The 24,895-nt window shown below is 38.7% G+C and overlaps 1 protein-coding gene across 6 annotated transcripts in view; it reads left to right on the top strand.

The window, feature by feature from the left end:
* Window positions 1–11,532, top strand: part of ppargc1a (peroxisome proliferator-activated receptor gamma, coactivator 1 alpha) — a 43,542-nt gene extending 32,010 nt beyond the window's left edge. For all 6 annotated transcript variants that reach the window (XM_079809504.1, XM_079809500.1, XM_079809503.1 and 3 more), the window contains exons 10-13: window positions 1,224–1,344; window positions 4,136–4,257; window positions 4,619–4,770; window positions 9,705–11,532. In XM_079809504.1, the coding sequence (XP_079665630.1) occupies window positions 1,224–1,344; window positions 4,136–4,257; window positions 4,619–4,770; window positions 9,705–9,808 (499 nt within the window). In that variant the 3' untranslated portion in view covers window positions 9,809–11,532. The remainder of the gene's footprint in view (window positions 1–1,223; window positions 1,345–4,135; window positions 4,258–4,618; window positions 4,771–9,704) is intronic.
* The last annotated feature ends 13,363 nt before the right edge of the window (window positions 11,533–24,895 follow it).

The raw sequence follows: 24,895 nt of genomic DNA, 5'->3' as shown, positions 1-24,895 counted from the left end.
TAAGACTCTGTCCTTATGCAAAGGAAGCAAGTGACTTGCTGACTCTGTCTAATTGATGTGAGGAGTTATCATGATACATCATTTCAAGGCCTAAACTTTTCAAACTTTTACAATAAAGCTTTCGTTGGCAAGAGCAGCTTGCATTAGGGACCCACTACCTCCCAGCTACACCTTTTCCCTGATGGTGCTTTAGTCCGCTCAAATTGCGCTTTTACACCATGTTGCCTTTGTTGCAAATGGCTGTAGAAAAAAGTTGCACTTTTTGGACGTAAAGTTCAAACTAAGCAAAAAGTAATGGCATGTGAAGTTGTGCTGACAGACACAGCTGCCAAATTTCTGCCATATTCCCTTAAGAGTCCCGCCATTGGGAGCTGTAACCTTTTGCGATGTAATGAGACATCTTATTAATGTGTTTGTTTGTCTTCCAAGCTAAGAAGAATAGAAAGCAGTCTGCTCTGAGCTAGCTGATTCCCAAGGCCACTTGAGCAAAACAGCAAACAATACATCTATGTACTCAGAGAGAAAAAAAATATTGCTTAGGGGTTGCTCTTTCACAGCTCAGAAGACTTAATTGAGTTCTCAGTTATATTTCAGTTAAGTTTCTTCAACAGTTCCTTTGAAAAAAATAAAACGGAAGACTTAAACATTTATTTTTGGATCACTTTTGGTCCTTGAAAGATATGACAAGAAATTGTGAGTTCTTTTGAATTCTCTTTTATTTGCAGAATTGGTGTTTGTGACATTTTTGAGATATTTTCTAAACAAGGAGACACTTGACAAAGAGGGACTTTTGTAGAAAAATATGGGCCCACTTTATATTAGATGGCCTTAACTACTATGTACTAACATGCACTAATTGTGTACATACATGATTTTACATTGTACTTACATTTAAAAAAGTACCTGCATGTAATTACATCTGTAATTAATTTCTGTAGTTACATTTATAATTACACTGCTGACACTTCCCTTACACCTAACCCTACCCTTAAACTTGCCCATACCACCACACCTATCCCTAACTTTACCCGTATCCCACCTCGATATGAGCAAAAGTGTTTCGCAATACAATATTAACACAATAAGTACATTGTATTTATTTTTTGATGTATGTACATAGTAGTTAAGGCCACCTAATATAAAGTGGGACATTGTTTCTTGTAGTTCTGTGTTTGGAGAGTGTGTCGTTTCAATGGAATGTTTTGTCCTTTTTTCATCGGCAGGTATGACAGCTACGAGGAATACCAGCATGAGCGTCTGAAGCAAGAAGAATTCCGACGCGACTATGAGAAACGGGAATATGAGAGGGCCGAGCAGAGGGAGAGACAACGGCAAAAAGCAATAGTAAGTACACCCACTTTAGTATTTAATTACATTATTGGATGTTTTTTCAACTATGGACATATTTATGTCCCAGGGGTTGTTTTTTTATTAAAACCTACAGATTTAAAATGTTATATAAAGGGCATATAAAACTTTTACTCTGCCTTCATAATTTACTTTTATATTTTTTCATAGATGTTTTGACCTAGACTTTCAATCAAAATTCATCATACAAATATCAATTTAAAAATGATTGAAACATGATAATCTAAATAGGAGTGTAATCATAATAATTTATAACAAAAATATCGGACATTATTAGTGGACAATTTATACGAAATATTGAGTGTGTGTTTTAAGAGTGTTGACTTTCTAAAAGCCCACAGGGCCAGACATGCCCATAGTTGACGAAAACCCTACTATGCTTGGAGGTATTTTTCAGTTGTGGTCTCTCTCCTGCTGGCAGGAATCGTACATTAGCACAGACGTTATCCTTCTCTCAGGCTTTCTCTGCCTCCATCCCTGTGTATGCCTACAGAAAGCTCGAAGCACACAGCCATCCCAGCGCGCTCTCTCTCTCTCTCTCAGTCAAAAAGTGAACTCATGCAAAGACGGCACTCTGAATCATTCAGGCTACACGCGTTTCCTCTTTATCTCCCAGTTGTGTATTTTTAACATCTCTGTGGCGTTTCCGAATGGTGCCGGATTCTATTAATCACACCATGGGCTAAATGCTTTCGACCAGACAGTCGAGAGAAAATAAGATTGCCCAAATCAAAGGTATGTTAATATGTGGGCTCAAAATGAGCTGTTTAATTTCTAACACTTACATATTTGAAATGCAGTTCTCTGAGATTAAATATCAGTTTTGTTCTCTCTCGCTGTGCCTGACCAGACTGTGAAATGAGACGGCTTTCCAACTCAGTTCACTGATAAATGCACACGTCAAATAATGCACGCATGACTCGGCCCTGGCGTACGTTTTATTTTTTCCTTTCTTTTTTTTCTTTTTCTCTTTTTTCTTCGTGTTCCGCGGCAGCGAGACAATTACTAGCGGCGGCAGCTGAGCTGTCAGAAGAGGTTTTGGGGGGGCAAAGGATGTGAGAGCTTCATATGAAGCGCTAGTCTCAGGGTGTCATCTTTAAAACCTCTCCGCATTTATCAGCTGTCAGCAACAAAACCACCAATTCAGCAAACACTTTTGTCTCCTATTGTACATGACGGAAGCGTGAGGGGAGCTTCAGTGGAAATGCAAAAAAGAAACACCCCTCCCAGGTGTTCTAGCTAATTTGTAGGTTTTTGTTGTAGCTGTCGATGTTGTTGTGACACGGTGACATCATGTACACAGGTGAATTATGACTCTGTTTTGGGGCAATAGATATGAATCATAATTTTATGTATGACTTACAAGAGACCTCAGGTTATTGTTGAGGATCATAAGTATATTTTGTCACACATAATGGCAGGTACATGAAAATATGAATAAGTAATGCCACGTAATAAGGCCTGAGGCTTGTGCTTTGTCTCAAGATTAGCAAACTAAATTAAATACCACCATTTTATATATTCAGCCTGGTGGGGTCTTTACGTTTTCTCAATCTTTGTGTTCTTTTGCTTCAATGAATAATGGAACAAAGTGATATTAGCCTGTAGCTAAAATTGATGATAAACTTGACCATACATCACTTGATTTGTATTTTAATGCGACAAGTTGCTTGGCAACTGTAAACACCCTACATTTATCTTATTTGGATAAAAAGAACTGATGAAATGTTTTGTTTATCACGATGCTGTAGCTTAGTATATCACATAATTCATCTGAGAGTAGGGCTGGGCAATATATCAAATATTCACAATATATTTATGATCATGTTGTTGGCGGTGTAAAATATTTAACATCGTGAATATGACAATGGGCCGTGTGATTAATTGAATTTTAGTTTTGACTTCATCTTTCAATTCTTATGAAAACACAATAATCCAGATAAAAGAATATTGTGCCACATTCCGTACAGTGGTGCGCTTTCACTCATCCTTAAAATCAGTCATATCATATATAACGTGACTTTCGTAAAATGCAGTCTACCGTGGGACACGCTTGATATTAAAAAAAGTTATTAAAGCATGAAGGAGAACTTGTGCTGTTCCCCAGGTGGCTTTCTTTATATATAGATTGGTATATATAAGCATTTTGAATCTGCTTGGCAATGATGCTGTTTGGCTGAAATGAAAGCTATTTTGCAACAAAAAACATAAATATCAAGATATATATTGAATATATATCAAAAAGACTCGGTAAAAGATTGATGAAAGTAATCAACCTGCAAGTATAACTAATTCTACACATACTGTATAAGAGATTTGGACTCCACTTCTCAATCCAAAACACGTTTACAAAATGTATAAAGCTCAAAACAACCAAGTAATTTTTAGTTGATAAAAATGTACTTGAAAAGCAACAGAGATTTTGTATTGTAGCCCTATAATATGACGCCCTCATCTTGTTTGGATAGTCCACAGTGATATGCTAGACCACTCAAAGCTGATCTGCACATTAAGGTAGAAACTAACTCTTTCAGTTTAGATTGTACACATACACACACACACACACACAAATGGGAGTGAAAAAGATAAAGGAGAGTCCTCCAGCTATTTTCTCCAGACGGTTCTTGGCTTTCCCACAGTGGTGGATGTTAATTACAGTCATGGGGTGAGGTTGAGAAAAGTCAAGGAGAGGGGGAAGAGGAAAAAAGAAAAGCAGAAGCACTATGTTAGACTAATCTCTTCTCTCTCGTGTTCCCTTTATGACCAGGAGGAGAGGCGAGTGGTGTATGTGGGACGTCTCCGTGCCAACAGCACACGCACGGAGCTCAAACACCGCTTTGAAGTCTTCGGTGAGATTGAGGAGTGCACAGTCAACTTGAGACATGACGGGTAAGACTGTGGGCCTGTGTCTGTGTGTTTTGCTGGATTGTGTGTGTGTGTGTCAAATGGTTAAAAGGAGTCAATATTTTGCTTCGGCATAAAAGGAATCTTCTAAATCTAGCTAATGATGTACTTGTGGCCATTGGACGGTGATTAGGAGAGCAGACTTAACTGCTTCTCATTGCACACGCAACATCTGTCACAGGCAGCACAGGCGTGTTTGAATACAAATAGGATTATACTGCAACAAAAAGCGAGAAGTCGCATATTTACTGATTCCAATTTTGCATTTTGAATGGGGAATGAAAGACGAGCATGTATTTGCTGCGCTCTTGTCGACTGACGCATCATTTTCTATTTTTCAACCCAGAGACAACTTTGGCTTCATCACCTACCGCTACACTTGTGATGCGCTCGCTGCCCTTGAGAATGGACACACCTTGCGCAGGTCGAACGAGCCTCACTTTGAGCTCTGCCTTGGTGGACAAAAGCAGTACAGTAAATCGAATTACACAGACTTAGGTAAGTACACAGCCTGGCTGCATTTGTGTGCAGCTGACTAGGGACACAACTAATAAAAAACGCTGCCTTAATACAGAAAAAATAAAAAATAATGTTATGTTATATTTATTATAGTATAATATGTGTGGTCACAGGTTAGCATTTAACGGCTTAGAATGTGGCAAATCCATCACAATTTAAAAAATTATATTTTTGCCTTTAGTCTCTCAATGCATAATTGGAATTCTCTATTCATTTCTCTATTTTTTACCAATGTACACGTTTTAGTGCCCTGGATGGTTTTATGTGAAATGTGAAAAAAGAAAGGAAGTCTAGGAGAACAAAGTCAAGTCAGCCTCCTCTTCCAAAGTGGGCTTCCTTCAACCTGCAGAGGAGTAAGCCTGCAGAAAGAGATGAAATGAGAGGAAGGGCTCTGTCAGCAAGTGGCTGATTCATTAACAGCTTCATCTCCGTCCGCTGTATTGTGTTGTATTCTATGCCATGCTATTTGACTGGCATTTTGTCGTTTGATGCACCAGTTAGAGCAGCTTGGACCAACATGGGAATTCATGCAATTTTGTTGTACACTATTTTTATCATGTCTTTTTCTGTGTTGTCTTCAGTGTTAAGTGAAACAAAAAATGTTGTTGATTGAAATAAAGCTAAAATAAAATATAAATAATATTGTTAAAGTCGGCACAATATCTAAGTTTCATCGCTATAGGGCGCTTATTCAAAACAATAACAAAGGTATAGCTTGATGACGGCGTGGAATCATGGGAGTTGTCATCTTCCAAAGCCGATTAAAAGCAATCTGATGGGACTTAGGCATAAATCATATTCATGGATGAGCCAATGTATTAAAAGTTTAATTAACGTTACTGTGGTATGAAGCAGGCGAGGCAGAGAGCCTGGGATATTTTACATTGCTGTTTTTATTATACATATATGCCGCAGTCGGCCGCTGACGCTTCTTTTTGTTGTTTTTTTTACGATTTTACGTTTAACGTTGTATTTGACAGGTGAGTTGCTCACCTGTCTAATAAAACACATAATATATTAAAACGTCTTTAGTGTTTCCATTGTTTTCATGGAAGTAAAACCGGAAATCGAGAGTAAGGCAGATAGGACGCCATTGACAGGCGATGCAATGACACAGGCAATTACAATTATTATCAAAATAAAATAATGATTTCTCTGGATTTAAACATTATCGGAAAATTTTGGGAAAATGTTAGTACACAGGTCAACAAAATGCACTATATTGCCAAAAGTTTTGGGACATCTGCCTTTACATGCACATGAACCTTAATGACATCCCATTCTAATGGGGCCAAGCCCAACCCCTGAAAAACAACCCCACACCATAATCCCCCTTAACCAAACTTTACACGTGGCACAATGCAGTCAGGCAAGTACCGTTCTCCTGGCAACCGCCAAACCCAGACTCGTCCATCAGATTGCCAGACAGAGAAGCGTGATTCGTCACTCCAGAGAACACGTCTCCACTGCTCTAGAGTCCAGTGGTGGCGTGCTTTACACTGCTGAATCCGGCCCTTTGCATTGCACTTGGTGATTTAAGACTTGGAATGCAGCTGTTCAGCCATTGAAACCCTTTCCATGAAGCTCTCTCCACACTGTTCTTGAGCTAATCTGAAGGCCACACGAAGTCTGGAGGTCTGTAGCTATTGACTGCAGAAAGTTGCCGACTTCTGTGCACCTCAGCATGCGCTGACCCCGCTCTGTGATTTTACGTGGCCTACCACTTTGTGGCTGAGTTGCTGTTGTTCCCAATTGCTTCCACTTTGTTATAATACCCCTAACAGTTGTTCTAGTGTTTTTTTCTAGTGTCTATAATATTGTTCTAGTGTTTTTTGGATATTTTAATATCCACATATTGTGCCTTTAACTGAATATATTAGATGAAACACTTCAACTTAAAATGAAACTTCAAACTTGGCAACTAACTTTTTTGTTTGATCTGAAGTACAAAATAACTAAAACTAAAACTGAAGAAAGAATAATGCTAAATAGGAATATTTAAGCTAGTAAAAGAGGTCCTGACCAGGACTGTCTAGAAAAAATAATTGTATTATCTGAATGGGACTTGACTAAATAAAGGATAAAAAGCTCATGGAAAATTAATGAAACTGAAGTTAAAGTTAAATCTAAAAAAAGCAAAGTCAAAATATTAGTAACAGTCTATAGATTATACTAAAATAACACTGGTCGTCTCTGTCCAATCCCGCATTTCTGTCTGTCACTTTCATCCCATCACTCTCTTCCTCATACAATACCCAAAGGCTTTTAGACAGTATGCCTTCTTTTCATATGCACCATGCCCTCTGTCCAGGATTACCAAGGTGACAATCTAGATCAGATTTATGGATCTGTGAATGACAAATTCCTTTGTAAAATGTTATGGGGCTTTTTTCTATCCATGATGCCTATGATATGATTGTGGCTGTAATAGGCTATCATCTCCGCCCACAGGGGAAAGTGTCTTTTGGGGGATGGGACGAGATACAGTAGGAGGCAAAGGAATTGAATCCTAAGGGCAGCGCCTTTACATGTTGGTGAAGGGGGAATTCTGCTCTGTGCAGCCATGCAACGTGAGATCATTACTTCCTGTTATAACAGGAAAAATGGGAGGCTGGAGAACGACATGCACTTCAATATTTAGTCAATGCTCCACTCCACATTTATTTCCTGACCTGTGAGGTCAGGGACGTGTAATGGTCGGGACGTTGGGATGATCCGTCTCAGTGGCGTTGATGGTGCTGCAGGTCAATGGAAAGGAACAAGAGCACTTTCCCTCAAATAATGAGGACATTACCGTGTATTTCAAAGGCTCAGGCTAAGGCCAAAGGTATTCAGATTGTGGACATAATACGCTCTCCAAAGGCGAGCGTGGAAGCTTTTGTTTAAGGGCCATATAGCAGATTCATTGTATTTGGGAATCTACCCCCGCCTCAGGGCAGATGGATGAGTTGACCTTCATTTTCTTGAGGCCTTTCGCTAGACACAGGGTTTTACGGTGAATGTAGGCTGAAGTGCAGCGACAGGTTCAGATGAAGAGGGAATGGGGGAAAAAAGAGGCAAGTGAGTAGAATAATGCCACGCCACAATAGCCTGAGAACCTTACTCTCAATCTTCTGCCTTCCTCTTCCTCTTTCCTCCTTGTTTTCCGAGACACCGTCCATTAGTTCGAAGTAGAGCGCGGGGGCATTTTTCATCTTTCAAGGTGCGCTGCATGACACCGTTCTCCCCTTAGCCATAGTATTAGATCACGACTGGCATCTCCTGCATGCCACGGTCATTCCCATTTCTCACGTGCTTCGACTTTGCCGCTGTTCGTATGAGGGCACCATTTGTGAAGCTGTCTGCCACTAGAGATAAGACAGCCGTATTTGTTATCCTGGCCGCAAATCAAACTATATGTCTAATGGCCGTCCGGCTCTCATCTTCGGGAAGTTGCTCCCGACTGTTTAATAATTAAACTATAGGCTGTTCAAGACAATGGACTAGTATGTTACAGGAGACGTTGAGACTGAGGCCTAGAAGACGACCCCTGCATTTTAGCGGAAAATATATAATATTGCATGATACTGACCCACATTTTTAAAGTTTAAACCACATGTGCCAAGTTCATAGAGATGTACTCTTAGTGTTCATGTTGGTTTCAAATGGTTTTGAACTTTCATGTTAGTCATACATCTTAATTATATTCAAAATGTGTTTTTATATATATATATATATATATATATATATATATATATATATATATATATATATATATATATATATATATATATATATATATATATATATATATATATATATCTTGACAGTTGCACAACCTTCAAATATCAAAAATTTATTCAGAAATTATCATAGAACAGAAAACAGGAACATTAAAAAAAAATGTGCCTGGCTTTGTTTTTTTGGTATAACCAGACAATCGCGAAGCACTATGGAAGTCCCATTCTGCCACATAAAAAGGGAAAAAAAATCATGATTTGGTCGGTAATAATTATTACATACTAAGTCAGAATTATGATATTCTAATCAATTATGAGATAAAAATTCTGACATAGTAAAAAAAAACTATGAAATGCATTTTACAATTGACATAAAAAGTCGAAAAGATGACAGTCAACATTATAAGATAAAAAAAATCATAAATATGACAGTCCAAATTGGAATCATTGTTGATATAAAAATTGTCATAAAATGTCATAATTATGAAATAAAAAGTCAAGATTATGCCATAGTCATAATCAGAATTAGTCATAATTATGGGATAAAAAGATGAAATTATGACAAAAAGTCAAAATTATGCGATGACGTTTTACAATTGACATAAAAAGTCAAAATTATGACAGTCAACATTATAAGATAAAAATATATAATTATGAGAGTCGAATTTGGAATAATTGTTGATATAAAAATTCTAAATTGACACGAAATGGTATAGTTATGAAATAAAAAGTCAAGATTATGCCATAGTCATAATCAGAATGGGATAAAAAAATGAAATTATGACAAAAAGTGAAAATTATGCGATGACGTTTTACAATTGACATAAAAAGTTAAAATAAAAAAGATAAAAGATAAAAATTCATAATTATGACAGTCGAAATTGACGGTCATAATTGTTGATATTAAAATTGTAAATTGACATGAAATGTCATAATTATGAAATAAAAAGTCAAGATTATTCCACAGTCATAATTAGAAGATAAAAAGTAAATTATGACTGTCGGATGAAATTCATAATTAAGTCAAAATTTGTATGCCATAATTATGATTTGAGAAACTTTTTTTTGTACGTACTTGGCGGAATTAGGCTTCCAGACAAAGGAGCTCTTGCAAAACGACTAGCACCTTTTAAAATGAGGCCAGCGTCCCTGATTTCCACCGATGTTCAAATGTGCCATTTTCTCTCCTTTCAGATTCCCATTCTGACGACTTTGATCCAGCCTCCACCAAAAGCAAGTACGACTCCATGGATTTCGACAGCTTGTTGCGAGAGGCCCAGTATAGCCTGAGAAGGTAATGAGCGCCACTGCACCGGCTGGCTGCAAAGAGAGGGATTTGCAATACCTCACTGTTGTTTCTGTTCTTTGAATACAAGACTACAGACGTTTTACACTTTATGTAAGTGGAAAGAGTATATGTGGACGATAAAGTTCTACGTATATGAAGAGATATATACGTGTATATCTGCAAGCAAAGTTTACATGAACCTAGCTGCTGCGAAGCCGAGGAGAGACATTACCTGTGGGAATGACCAGTGAAGTAGCGCACACTACTTTAGCGGACTACACAGATCCGTGTGCCGCGCGAGGCTCTGTAAGAGACACGAATCGTCATCAGAGTTCGCGCCACACACACACCGCATCCCCCTCTGCACTCTGAGAGGGGAAAAGTGCAGCTCGTTCAGTCTGTTTTTATCGTTTGGAGTTTATTTTTGTGGGCTTTTTCTGTTCCTTTTTTAATCTGGTGTTCGGACGTGGTGTTACATTATCGAGAAGGGTTTGGGGAAATCTCTTGGATGTTCAAGGTAACATTGTCTACATTTATTGAGGGGGGGGGGGGGTTGGGGCGGGAAATGTAGTCGCCTATTTACAAAAGGAATATTTTTATTTGATGTGCATAACGGCGGTCTTTGTTTGTTACAGCTATGCACTGTAAAATGCAGCCTTTTTAAGATGAAATTTTCTTAAATGGAGAATGTTGATCTGTAGTCATTACGATGATGTATATCCTAAAATGGCGTTTAGATGACGTGATTTGATTGTAAAAATATGTATGGAGATTTATTGCTCTTTTTGGGGGAGCATGCAACAAATTTTTGTCTGTTTTTCTTTTGGTTTTGCTGTTTTTATTTCATTGAAAAACTCCATGTGCAGTTTTATCCGATTTTGAAGTTAATAACTCAGTGTTTTCCGTATATACATGCAGTGTAAGATAGATTTTCAAGAGTTTATGTTCACTACTGTGTAAAAAAGAAAAGAAAAAGATAAACCCCGAGATATTTTTTTATCCCTTATGTCTGAAGGAATCAAGAGCTTTTATTTCATTTCTCTGTGCACACGAATCATTGTTATTGTTCCTGTTTGATAATACACTTTCACAGAGATGATTGCTCTTCTAACACAGAATTACTCATGCTTATTTATGTATTTATCTCAGTATTCTAATCAAAATATTTATGGCAGCCATCTCACGTGATGAGCCTTACAAATTTTGCTATTTATATTATTTGTTATTCAACAATCACTGGAAAGGATGTAAATTTACAAGTTCTAAAGAAATATCGTTTTTATATGCCTTCAGAGATGGAACAAAAAATATATTGTATGATCATATTCTAGGCTCATGATGAACTTTGCTGCTCCAAAACTCGAGTGATTTATTTGTTTTTCTAGCTCTAAAACACTTTCATCCACCTTTTCCATCTCTTTTATTATTACATGAAGCAATAAAATAATTTTGCAGGTATTTTGTTGTACCACAGAAAATCTGTCTTTGCTCCACACTTTTGATTATGTGAATGCCAAACTAAAGTTTACAATTTTTCTTTCCTGAATTTTTTAAAAAGAAGAAAAAAAGATGTATTTGATGTAAAAAAAAAAAAAAAAAATATTATAATATATATGATGATACTAATCTTGTCATTACTCACAATAACTCAAAATAATGAAAAGTAATAATGGAATATGAAAATGTGAATTAAAAAAAAATAATAAAAAAGCAATAAATTATTTTTCAAAGCTGTATTTTAGCTCATGTTGTTGTATGGTTTTAGACATGACAAATTACCCAGACTCTGTTCAAATACGGGGATCCATTCCTGTGCCTCAACACAGATCGCAAGACCACCGTTGGAAAGAGAAAACGTGTGTGTGTGTGTGTCTGTGTGTGTGTGAGAGAGAGAGAATTTAAGAATTAAATTCAAGCAATGACTCATAGGGTTAAAAAGCCAAAAATTGCATCTATGAGATCGAGTCTCTTTCCAAAGAAAGAGCTATTTTTGTCTTTGCTGTGGTTTGAAGGCACCTCAGAGGAACTGTTAATAATTCAAATCACCCAAATACAACAGGCACTTGTCACGGACACCTATGGTAACCTTTTTACGTCAGGTTTTCTAGGAGCCCATATTAAAAGATTAAAACCATTACTGTCAATGTAAATGTCTGCTTTCAGAAATGTTTCGTACATTATTTTCTGCACAGAGCTTGGGTATGGAGTCATGTCGCGTTCGATATGTGTGGCTTTAATCAATGCAACATGTATGTTGCGAATCTGCTTTGTAAATTGCTCTAGCAATATGTTACAACACCTGATGAGGTGTATCTTTTGGAGTGGCAGACTTTTTACCATAGTAAAGACTACTACTGAAGGATTTGCCACTGCTTTGGACGATTTTTTTGTGTTTCCATGAAGAAGCAGATATATCTAAATGAGGCTGTGTGTGATTTTTTTGTGTGTGGATTTGATAGAGTGTGTGTGTATTTCGGGTCAAGGGGACTGTGTTTGGCTGTTTATCTTCTATTTGTCTCCTATCCATGTTGCCTTCTGCTGAGTCCTAACCAATGCCTTTGTAGTTGTACGTATTGTACAATCTTTGTTGTGAATTTTCTTTTTTATGTGTAGTTTTCATCAGCCTCACCATGCCAATAAAGGGAATTGTGTCTAATTTATTCTTTTCCTCCTTTTTCTTGTACGTTGTTCAAACGGAATACGTTTAGAAGCAGTCGCTCAAAAGATTCCAAGCAAGCGCTCAGGCTATTGTGACGTTCGTATTGACGCGGACACCATATGAACCCTGCCGGGTGATGCTGTTTTCTGCGGATATTCACTGTAGAGCACTTTGTTTGGGATGACTCACTTGCAGAGTCAGTTATTTTTGGCCGATGCTCGTGTTTTCGCCAACTCTGCACGACCCTGGAAAATGACTGATGATAATCCCGTGGAGCTTGTTTCTTAATTCCCATAAACTCTTTTTGACAGGTTTTGCATGTGCATCTGAGTGAAAGTGTGCCTATAAAGGGGCAGAGAGAATTTGATGGCACATCTGTCCAGCTGAAACGTAATACAGTATCATTACTATTCAGCCTGTGAGCATAGGGAAGGTGAATAACCTCTTCTCTTCTTTGAGAGATGTGGCAGGAGTGGGCATTAAATTTTAAAAGAAGAGGATCCAATTGTGGATTTATTTATTTATTTATCTTTTTCATTAATGCTTCAGTTTAGCCTCGGAGAAAAGAGAGACTTCTTTCATTTTGCCGTCACAATCACGCAGGCAGGAGGTCTTTTGCAGTTTGCCCTTTTCCACACAATGAAGCTGGAAGCTCAAGAGCTTCTCTTCACCTCTGTCTTTTTGTGTGATACAGGTACTTACTCTGGCAATCCATCCTTATCTTTCATTTCACACAGCCGTTGGTGAAAACGGCCATGTCTGCAGTTTTTGAGGGTCTTCTACCTGCGATCCTAAAATATATCACTGTACATGATATATGGAGCATTTATACACCACCAGTCAAACATCTGGACCACAGTCATTGAAACTGAAACAAATGCAGTATGAAAAATATGCTGTTTTTATATACAGTATATATATTTTAGGGGTGTAACGGTACACAAAAATGATGGTTTGGTATTGAAGTCATGGCTCGGTACAGCAGGAGGGAGAAAACAAAACATAAAATTGCTTTTTCACCCTTTTTTTAAACAGTGGTTTACTGAACAAATTGTGTCTTTAAATAAATTTGATTACAATTAAAATTAAAATCTGTAAATTCTGTAAACTATATAGGGAGCCCTTACTTACACATTACTATAATATTAAAGGCTACAATTAACAACAGAGCCCAAACTATTGAAACTATCAGTTGCTATTTATTTTTAGATGTAACAATCAACACTCACATAAAAATGTGAATTGCATATAAGGCAATTTTTGCATTAGACTAAGTTCTAAATCTAATTATAAAATTATATTTCTACTCCAATTCGTTATTAAAATATATTCATTTACACAGTGGCCATCATTACTTGTTTTCATGACAGATTTTTTTAAACACATTAAATAATCAAGACAGGTTAAGTAAAATATAATGAATATATAGGCTAATATACACCGATCAGGTGTGACATTATGACCACTGACAGGAGAAGTGAATAACACTGATTATCTCTTCATCACGACACCTGTTAAAACATTTTGTCCTCAGAGTTGATGTGTTAAGCCAGTCGTCATGATTGTTTCACGATGGCAATCTTTCGTCTGAGACAGCCAAAAATAGTGCAATGTATCCTGTGCTTTAGAAGCAGGAAAAATAGACAAGCGTAAGGATTTGGGCGAGTTTGACATGGGCCAAATTGTGATGGCTAGACGACTGGGTCAGAGCATCTCCAAAACTGCAGCTCTTGTGGGGTGTTCCTGGTCTGCAGTGGTCAGTATCTATCAAAAGTGGTCCAAGGATGTGGTGGTGAAATGGTGACGGGGTCAAGGCTGTGGGGAGCGAAGGTTGGCCCGTGTGGTACGAACTATTGTAGCTCAAATTGATTAAGTTAATGCTGGTTCTGATAGAAAGGTGTTAGAATACACAGTGCATCACAGTTTGTTGTGTATGGGGCTGCATAGCCGCAGACCAGTCAGGGTGCCCATGCTGATCCCTGTCCACCGCCGAAAGCGCCAACAGTGGGCACGTGAGCATCAGAACTGGACCACTGAGCAATGGAAGAAGGTGGCCTGGTCTGATGAATCACGTTTTCTTTTACATGGATGGTCATGTGTGTCACTTACCTGGGGAACACATGGCACCAGTATGCACTATGGGTATGTATGCACTTAGTATATACCTAAGCATTGTGGCAGACCATGTACACCCTTTCATGGAAACGGTATTCCCTGGTGGCTTTGGCCTCTTTCAGCAGGATAAACGCCCTATAAACGATAGGATAAACAATAATGTGCCCTTCCACAAAGCAAAAATGGTTCAGGAATGGTTTGAGGTGTTGACTTGGCCTCCAAATTCCCCAGATCTCAATCTAATCGAGCATCTGTGGGATGTGCTGAACAAACAAATCCGATCCATGGAGGCCCCACCTCGCAACTTATAGGACTTAAAGGATCTCCTGCTAACATCTTGGAGCCAGATACCACAGCACACCTTCAGGGGTCTAGTGGAGTTCATGCCTCGACAGGTCAGGGCTGTTTTGGCTGCAAAAGGGGGACCAACACAATATTAGAAAGGGAAAGGTGGTCATAATGTAATGCCTGATCGGTGTAGTTCACTTATTTAGCGACAGAGTTCATTTCTCTAAGCTGCAGACACTGAATGACTTGCCTGAGGTAAATGTAATGCTACATAAAATTGTTTACAGACTGTTTTATTGTCGTCTTTTTGCGGTTAAAACACTGAGCGATTACACGAGATATGATACGTTTCAGTAAGTTGTACTGTATCTTTCAACATACCTTCAAATGTTCATTCATGTTTATTCTGTAACTAGTATTAAAGAGGAAGAGATGATCACGTTCACTCGCGCTGCCGCTTCAACTGAGGCGCCTGTCACTCCACATCAAAGATGGTCAAAACGGCATTTATGGTTTGAATTTCGTGATAAAATGGACATAATTTGAGACTTTGTTTCGTATAGAAAGTAACAAAACGGAGAGCTTATTGCAATTATTGGTGGTTAAAAGTGGGTAATGGGCTACAACTCTGTATTCGTTGGTAACACCGAACACAGCGAAAATTCTCGGTACAAATACTTGTACCGGTTTACCCCTAATATATATATATACCTGTGTGTGTGTGTGTGTGTGTGTGTGCGTGTGCGTGTGTGTGTGTGCTAAAATGTAAAAGTCTGGACTGTCACTTTTGATCATTTTAATACATCCCTGATGAATAAAAGTATCAATTTATTTGAAACAAATAATATTACTGTCCCCAAACTTTCCGAGCGCTATGTTGTTTGAAAATGCATGTTCTCCTTTCAGCTCCATTAAAAGCAAATAATGGCAGCAGAAATAAGGCAAGACGAACTGAATTCACCGTGAGATTTATTAGGATGGAGTTCAGAAGCTGTTATGATGATGATGATGAAACAACATCAAAGGAGCAGTGGTGAGCTGATACTCCAGGATTCCAGTGAGCTCGCCAGTGTGTTATTTTGAGGCGTCATCGACACTGATCCCCAGCCTCATGCTCCATCTCTTTCTGTTTATTTTTAGAGTGCTTTATGAGCGCCACGCAATTCCATTGTCTCGAGGTCTATCAAATTTACTTTCTCATGTAGGACAACAGCTGCAAGTCCCCAGACATTCAGCCAATCACCACCTTTAGAAATGAGTAGCTATATGAGAAACATGTAGGGTGTTTACTCTATATTAACTTTGAAAACTTTTAAATATCTCTGTGGGTAGCTGATGATGTTATTTGGTCTAATGCATAAGATATAAAACACAGTTAGGTGGGCAAGGGACCAGATTAAAGTCAATGTTTTTACAAGGGTTTGATATGGAGCAGAAAAAACATACAATTTAATATGTTTGAAGTTAAAGGTAGGGAAGGCAATATGTTTTATAAACACTTTTTTAATACTGGTTGACGCTCTCTTCACATCCTGATAGCAATAAATAATTGAAGTGGTCTAAATATTAAAACATACATCTTATGTGGAAGTCTCAGGACCCAAAAAATGTTCATCCAATCATTGCATTCGGTCCGATATGATGTCCTACCTGCCTAGCAACATGTATTTACATACCTCCATGCACCCTGCTCACGCAGACATCACACATCATCAGCACATTCTATAAGGCTATGCAGAGTTGTAGACAGAGAGCCAAAAACAGAGCACCAAAAAAAAGCAGCCGCCTTTTACAGTTCCTCCTGAACCAAAACAACAATCAGTCAGGTGGTAAAGTAAGAGCTCTGTAAGATGTTTACGTTCATTATTATTGTAATGTTATGTTATTTTATACATGAGGTAATTTAACGCCCTCTCTTTGGACAATTTGCAAACTCTGCTGGCTGCGTTCATGTGTTTTGAAGGAGGTGTGGCTTTAGAGACGCTTTGAAAGCTAACTTGCTATTGCTAGCCTCTCCGCAATTGCCTACCCTACCTTTAACGCTGTCAATGTTATAAAGTAATGAAAAGTGGTTGTGTCTCTATGGTTAACCTGTGAGATTCACATTTGCTGGCACCAAGGTTAAAGGTTCCATTAGCATTCTAGAACTTCTACCTCATTTGCATAATTCCTTTAAGCCTTGTTTATACTTTTGCCTGGCTCCGCAGCGTGCGCCTCCGCCGCATCCTCAAACGGACGAGGCGTATATACTTGACGCACTCGCAGTTGTACTATTCTTTGAAATGACAGAGGGCGACTCGGAGTAATTGTTCCATTAACCATCAGGAAACAGAGACGAGAAGAAGTAATGTACACAGGTGATGATATTTATTTTAGTACGCTTCACCAAAAACCACACTACAAAAGAATCGTGTAAAACTCAGTAAGCCTTGAGATTATTACTTGTGACATTAGAACAAAATGTATGTATACATGTATACAACTAAATTAACGATCTCTTAAATATTTCCTAATTTCACTTATGTATAGACACTGTGAACTGAAAAAGACAGATCGATGATTGAGGGCGAAACTGTTTCTCTGAGTGTCCAGCGAGTGAAAATATATCTATGCTAAACTTATTCTTAGCCTCTAATGCTGCGTTCACACCAAACGCGAATAGAGCGTCAAAATCGTGTCTACCGCGTCTAGTTGGACGCTTGAACATTTTGAATCCATTCGTATAAATCGAGTGTTAGAAGCGAAATAGCGTTCAAGGCGCTCCGGGAGAAATATGTCACAAAACACCACTCTGCCTCTTTTCATTTTCATTTAAAAAATATATTAAACATTAATAGCCACACAAATGTGGTCCAGGCAACACATTTTCTAAATTATCTTCACTGCATGTATATTTAAATATCCTTAAAAATTAAGTTATGAAAATGAAAGCTCTAGCATAAGTTCTGCTGGGAAGACTCAATTACTACGTCACTTATTGCCTTCATTCTAACCCAATTATATTCTCATGCTCACTGTATAAAAGCCCGGTACTTACACATGTTTGAGTTCGCAGATACTGAAGCGACGATTACCCCCATCCTCCCCACCACCACCAGGATGGTCCTGTCCATATCTCCCGGGGGGTCGGCTGCGCCCCTGCCCTCGTCTGTAGGCAGGAATTGCAGATCCGATACCCTCGGATTATGCATCGGAAAGGGCCTACGCCAAATGACTTTGTATATTATTAGCTTGCTGAGCTATTAATAAATGCACTATTGTCGATATAATTCTCCCGAGTCTTTCCTGTAGAACTTCTCTTTTCCCTCAGTCAAAAGGATTTGGCAGACAACAAATTAAAGATTCATGACACCAAAGATCGCCCGTTAGATCTACACAAGAGGAATTCTATCTCATGTTTAGCCACTACAGAGGCATCTGAGCCAGCGGCAAACGTCAGAAGGAAGCTTTAAACAACTACATTCTCACCTGAAAAAGTCTTAAAACTGAATTTTGTGACACAATAACAGTAGTATTTTTAAATTATACAGGGTTTCTCATCATGTCACTTTACCACGTGACAGCAGCAAGCCGGCAGATTGGTTAACGTGACGCGAATAGACGCCAAAGTTCAGATTTTTCAAGTCGGGCGTCAGACGCGAATTCGCTTGAAACGCGCAAATGCACAAAAAACACCAAATAAAATCACTTGCGCGTATCGCGCAAGACGGCCGATTCACATCTTTCGCGCGAACTGGACGCGCGAATGAGGTGGAAACGCGTCCATCGTGCCACACAAAACGTGTCTAACGCACCGCAGGACCTCCAAACGCGTGTCAACGCGCCTTTACATTGACTTAACATTGAAATCACTCGCTCCAGACACTCTATTCGCGTTTGGTGTGAATGCAGCATTTGACACACACTGGCAAGTAAAATGTAAATGGATAATGATATATATTGTTTAGTCACCCAGAGTGATTTACTCGCATTTTAGACGGTTGTAGTAAATGTGGAAATTAACATTAAGATGAATTGACATTGTTCATTCTTAGTTTGTGTTAAAGGTCCACTGAAATCAAAATTTTTTTTTTTAGCTTTTAGTATGATTATCTTAGCCTTAAGGTTATGAATAAGCTGGTGTGTTCCAAAACAATGACAAAATTTGCATTTAGGAGATATAAGCATTCAAAATTTACAGTCTCTCTCTTCCGTTAAAACGAATCACAGATTTTGATGACATCATCGCAGACTTCACCTTCTCATCAAATCTTCTGTCCAATCAAATGCGCTCTAGAATCTGAAGTCCCGCCCCCTGCATTATAAATAGACCCTGAACTGCGTCTGAAAACAGTCAGTTGTTCACGCATTTACTATTTTCTACATGGTGAACGGCACATAGCGCACTATATATGCGATAGGAAATGGTGTAAATATGTTTTCAATTGAGGCGAATGAAGTCTGAATTCACGATAGTTTCATGCGCACCGCACACACATAGTCTAGACCAGAACCGTTGACTAGAGCGAGAGCGCAGCGCGGATCATATGCGTGAGTCGGCGCAGACAACAAAACATATCGGACCCATTTAAATCCTGCACAGAGTGCTGTATTTCAAAGAGATATGAAAGAGATTATGATGATAAACGGTTAGATTCGGAGGAAACTGGCTTTTAAAAAACAGAATGGTTAGTCAAACTGTAGTAATAACGAAACGCTATTGGCTGTTTCAAAAAAGGGGAGGAGCTGCTAACAGCTGGAGCCGTTTCAATGGAAATTACGTCAACACATTGAATAATGCTGCGCATTCCAAGGCACTTCAGTGGGCCTTTTAAAGCTACAATATGTATTTTTTCGCCACTAGGGGTCACTAACCTCTATAAAACAATAACAAAGGCGTAGATTGATGACGCAGTGAATGAGCGTGGAATCATGGAACTTGTCGTCATACCGATGGATCTAATAATGTTAATGGGGAAATAATGTTTCTGGATGAGTGAATGCATTCATGTTATTTAATTAACATGACTGTGGTATGAAGCAGGGCGTGATTACTAACAAGAGACAGATATCAGCGCCACACGCATGAGTCCCGGGGGATATAATGAAATGAGGACATTTCATTCTACCGAACTACTCACAAGTGCTGAATTACTACTCATACAGGTCAGTTTATTTGACTAATTAAAACTGCAAAAATGCAATTCTGTTTCACTTGTTCTACACTATCTAAACTACATTTGAGTGTGTTATAATGCAAAGTTATAATGTTATTCTGTATGTTAATTTGTTGGCTGTATGAGACTAGTATTAAGCTACATCATACTGATGATATTCTAATATGTCATTGTGTTGAGCTACATAACATTGAGTTTTATGTACATTTGCTCACCTGTCTAATAAAGCACATGCAAGAGCGACAAGTCGAAGTTTGTTGCGAAGCTCTCGCCATCTCTCAAACGCCACGTTGACACTGGTCCTCTTTTAAATTTACATGTATTAATTTAGCAGACGCTTTTATACAAAATGACAACCGAGGAATACAGGAAGCGATCCATCATGAAGAGGCAAAAAATCACAAAAAGTGCCTGAGATACTAAGTTTTGGACATTACTCAGAGTAGCATAAGCCAGAATAGGGAGGGGATTGAGGAATTATTATTTTTTCTTTATGACAAGGTTAAGTGCTCACAGAAGAGATGAGTTTTCAACTGTCTTTTGAATGTTGTCAGTGATTCTGCATTCCGGATGGAGGTGGGAAGATCGTTCCACCAGCGAGGAACATTGAATGAACGTTCTGGAGAGTGATTTCATGCCTCTCTGTGGTGGTACCACGAGCCGTCGCTCCTTTACCGAGCGAAGGCTTCTAGTGGGGATGTAGACTTGTAGGAGCGATTCAAAGTAGCTCCTTTGAGACATGCCGCGAGATGTTAGAGACACTCTTGAAGACGTTATGCAGTTGTCCACGTCTGTTGCCATGGTTTCTATGGCAATAAAAGCGGAAACCGAGGGTAACGCGGATATGATGCAATTGACAGGCGACTCCCTCACACGTCCCGGTTCCTTGGTTAAAATCGCAATTTTCTCACGATTTACAAATAGTTGGAAACATTTGGGATATTGTAAGTACTCAACTGAACAATGTATATAACACTGGCCTAGTGGTTTTTGGATATTTTACTGCAAAAATCCTACATATTGCACCTTTAACTAATATAGTTAACTAATGGAACTTTAGTATAAAGAGTTACCAGATAATACAAAATTAACACTGCTTTGAAAAAAACTTGCCATGTTTATTTTAAGTCTACATCAAATATTTTACGGAGTGTGTTAAATAAGCCAATAAAGCAATATGTAAAACCAAACAATTAGTCAAGTAATGAGCAAAAAGCTGAGTGTGAGATTTCTCATTCCTTCTGCCAGCTGCTCAACAATAGCCCTCCCTCCATCTCCATCCACACGCTGCCATTTCAAGATTTAAAGAGTAATGAGCGACAGAAGGGACGGTATACTTCTTCTCCCAAAGTATCAACTTTGGGGACCAAACGTAAACTTCGCTTGATAATTAATGACACCAGACAAATGGCGGCTGATTGAGCAACTTGCCTTTATTGTCAATCACCATCTGGTCCACAGCGCCGACGCAACTCAACGCTAATTGCCTCGAGTGCGCTTAAGATGCCTTTATTAATTAAAAGTGAAAATAAAATCGGTTTTAGGGACGGTTCCAAAGCACGAGCATCAAACCCTTTGACGTGTGGGTGGGAGTGAAATGCTGTGGACTGGATTTGGTGGGTCGTCTAAGGGGAGGTACCTAGCATGCCCTGAGGCCAGCGCAGGCCTTTCAGAATGCTGCGGCTGGCAAGTCTCACCGTGCGTGGGGGACATCAGCAGAAAGTCGCGTGACTGAGGGGACCGCCGCTGACAGAGCCGGTTAGGACAGCGAGAGGCAGATGGGATGTTCTTTTTGTCAGTGCTTTACCTTGGAGGCTGTTCGGGGATGGATGGATTGGATTGAGGGAGAGAGATGGGAACAATGGGATGGGAATGAGAGAGTGACACAAAGGTAGAGGAGTGAGAGAAGGTAGAGAACGGAGCTGAAATAGCTGTCTAGTCAGCCTGGTCTCATTGTTAATAAGTAGGTATTAATACGTAACTTTCAAAGAGACAAAACGTACATTTTTGTACGTTTGAAGAAGTGCTAAAACGTTGAATATGGACACATTGGCAACATTTACCGTAGTATTATTACGTTTTTACAGCTAAAAAATTTAAAATATTTATGAATCCGTCATGAAATCTTTTTTAAGAATACAAATCTTTATACTTTTATATTTGGTCAAAAATGAGATAACAATACTGAGTGAAGGCTCTCTCCACATATAGTATAAGTTCATAAAATACTTTAACTTCAAACCCACTAAATCCCAGCCTCAGCCCTTTCAGAAGTGCAAGTACTTAGGTAGAAACCTATACATAGGAGCCTGACAAAAATGGAGGACTTAGAGGCTTTTGCATCTGAAGTCTTCATATTCAATATCAAGAAAAGTTAGATGTTGGTGAAGAGTGTGACATTTTTTTTTATATTGTAGCACCAGCACAAGGAGTGTATGCTGGAGTACATCAACTCACTCTGTGTTATAATGTCTTTTCATTGAATAAATTGATGGGAGAAGATTTATTGAAGCACAAGCTTTATTGACACACAACACAACGCAAAGAGGATAACAGACCAGTTACATTGGTGCCGTGACCCGGGTGGGAGTGAGGTTTAGGGGGGTGAGTGTAACAGAGGCCAGCTTGTAGTGCAAGTAAACCTCACTCCTCTAATCTCAAGATATGCTCTAGCGACTGACACTAGAGGTTGCAGCCTTTAGCCTCCTTGTTAGAGCGTCCGATTCTCATGCCGGCAGACCCGGGTTCCCGGCCGGTTACCGGTTATCTCCAGCGATTTTAGTTTCCTTGTGTTCTTGTATACATCGTCATCAACCATCAAAGTCCGGTTTCTACGGTGGCCCAGTAGTGCACAACACAACGCAATATAAAAAGCAAACATAAGTTCCCAACACAACAAAAACAAGCCACAACATAATGAATACAAGCCACAACACAACGAAAAAGCCACAACACACATAAAACAAGCCAGAAACAAGCCATGGGTCGTGTTGTGGCTTGATTTTGTTGTGTTGTGGCTTTTTCGTTGTGTTGTGGCTTGGTTTCGTTGTGTTGTGGCTTGATTCCGTTGTGTTGTGGCTTTATTTCTTTGTGCTGCGGCTTTTTCGTTGTGTTGTGGCTTGATTTCGTTGTGTTGTGGCTTGATTTCGTTGTGTTGTGGCTTGATTCCGTTGTGTTGTGGCTTTTTCGTTGTGTTGTGGCTTGATTTTGTTGTGTTGTGGCTTGATTCCGTTGTGTTTTGGCTTTATTTCTTTGTGTTGTGGATTTATTTCGTTGTGATGTGAACTTATGTATGCTTTTAAAATGTTGTTGTGTTGTGCACTACTGGGCCACTTTAGGTTTCAGTACTCAAGAATGCAAGTACAGATATCGAGGATGCATCGAGTGCAGACTTGAGAGAATCGAACCGTTAAAAATCCCAGAAGTAATCACGCGTGGATGACGTACGGAAGCTTTAAACTTCTCTCGTTCTTGCTGCGTTCACGCCATGTCGTAATTACCGTAAATAAAGCTCTGTATGCTTTCGAATAGTTTCGAATCGTATGCATTCGAATTATACTCGTTTTTGCATTTTCAAGCATTAAACCATCAAACTTTTATTTTAATAGTAAAATTAGTAGTGAGAGAACATAAAGAGTTGAAGCGTTTTGTTGATCTCATTACAAGTTTGGGAAGATGGTTGTTGCATGTTACATTTTCAAATACATGTTCAACCCAAAACCCAAACATGTTCTAAGAGCTGAGCCACTCTGAGACGCTGCGAACACTGGCGGATCATGATCTACTCGTGTAAATGAACACAGTGCTGCCCTTCACTCTGAATCATATGGAGCATGAGCATATATTTATTTAATTATATCACAGCCATTGCAATTTGACAATTGCAATGGCTGTGATTAGTGACTAAGCCAAATAGTTTTTTGATTTTGGTTTTATTTTGATTTATCATGCAGCTCTAGGACAACGTAACATTTTATGTTAGGCCAGATCCACTCGTGTTGAATAAAACATGCAAATCTAATGATGTGCAATTATTTTCCATATCATCAGTAATTTGGTTTAATTCGGTAATTATCAACTGTCATCAGTTCTCATTAATGTAATAGCCAAGAGTCACATTGCTTGAAATGACAGCCTGCGACAGGCTAAATGTCTTCACTTCCACTGTGGGATGAAAGTTTGCTTCAAACTGAGAGGATCCATCCATCCAGCTATACACAACAAAATGCTGCCGTTCTGAAAAAAAGAAGGGAATATTTCCAGGCTGTCATAACTTGAACATTGTGACATGAATAATCCTTTGACATGGTTATGTCCTTAGCTTTCTGTCAATATGATTTGACATGCAAGGACGAGAGAAAATATGACACTGACTGCCTGTGCATGTAGTTTCAGTCGCTTCTGTGGACACTTTTTAAATGCATCTCATAAATGAGGTGTTATTTCATCATAATTTTAGGAAGATCACAAACATTCAAAAGAGAAAAAAGCGTTATATTCCACATTATGCTAGCTAAGCCCAATGTTTAGCATGACAAAACAGCAGACAGAAAGACATATATATATATAAACAGCTGTGAATGCATAGACAGCGAGACCATAATTGCTTGTTAAAAATATTGGTGACCTTAATCCACATGCTAATAGCATAATTAAAGTGGTGTTTCATGGACTTCGTAATCTTCTGTGACAAGGCTTAAAATTCAATTAACCCCATTTTAACACTTTTGTTTCAACTGCATTTAGACGGCTAATTTGCTTCAGATTTAACTCCACTAAACATAATTACGATTTGAAAATTATTTGGTCTCTAAGTATACAATCACAGGATGTTTATGTCTCAAGCGCACTGATTTGCTTTGCTTTCTAACATAGGGGA

Source organism: Gobio gobio (assembly GCF_949357685.1).
Source record: "Gobio gobio genome assembly, chromosome: 2".
NCBI classification, from domain to species: Eukaryota; Metazoa; Chordata; class Actinopteri; order Cypriniformes; family Gobionidae; genus Gobio; species Gobio gobio.
Note: the sequence above shows the minus strand (reverse complement) of the source record. Positions and strands in the feature narration are given on the sequence as shown.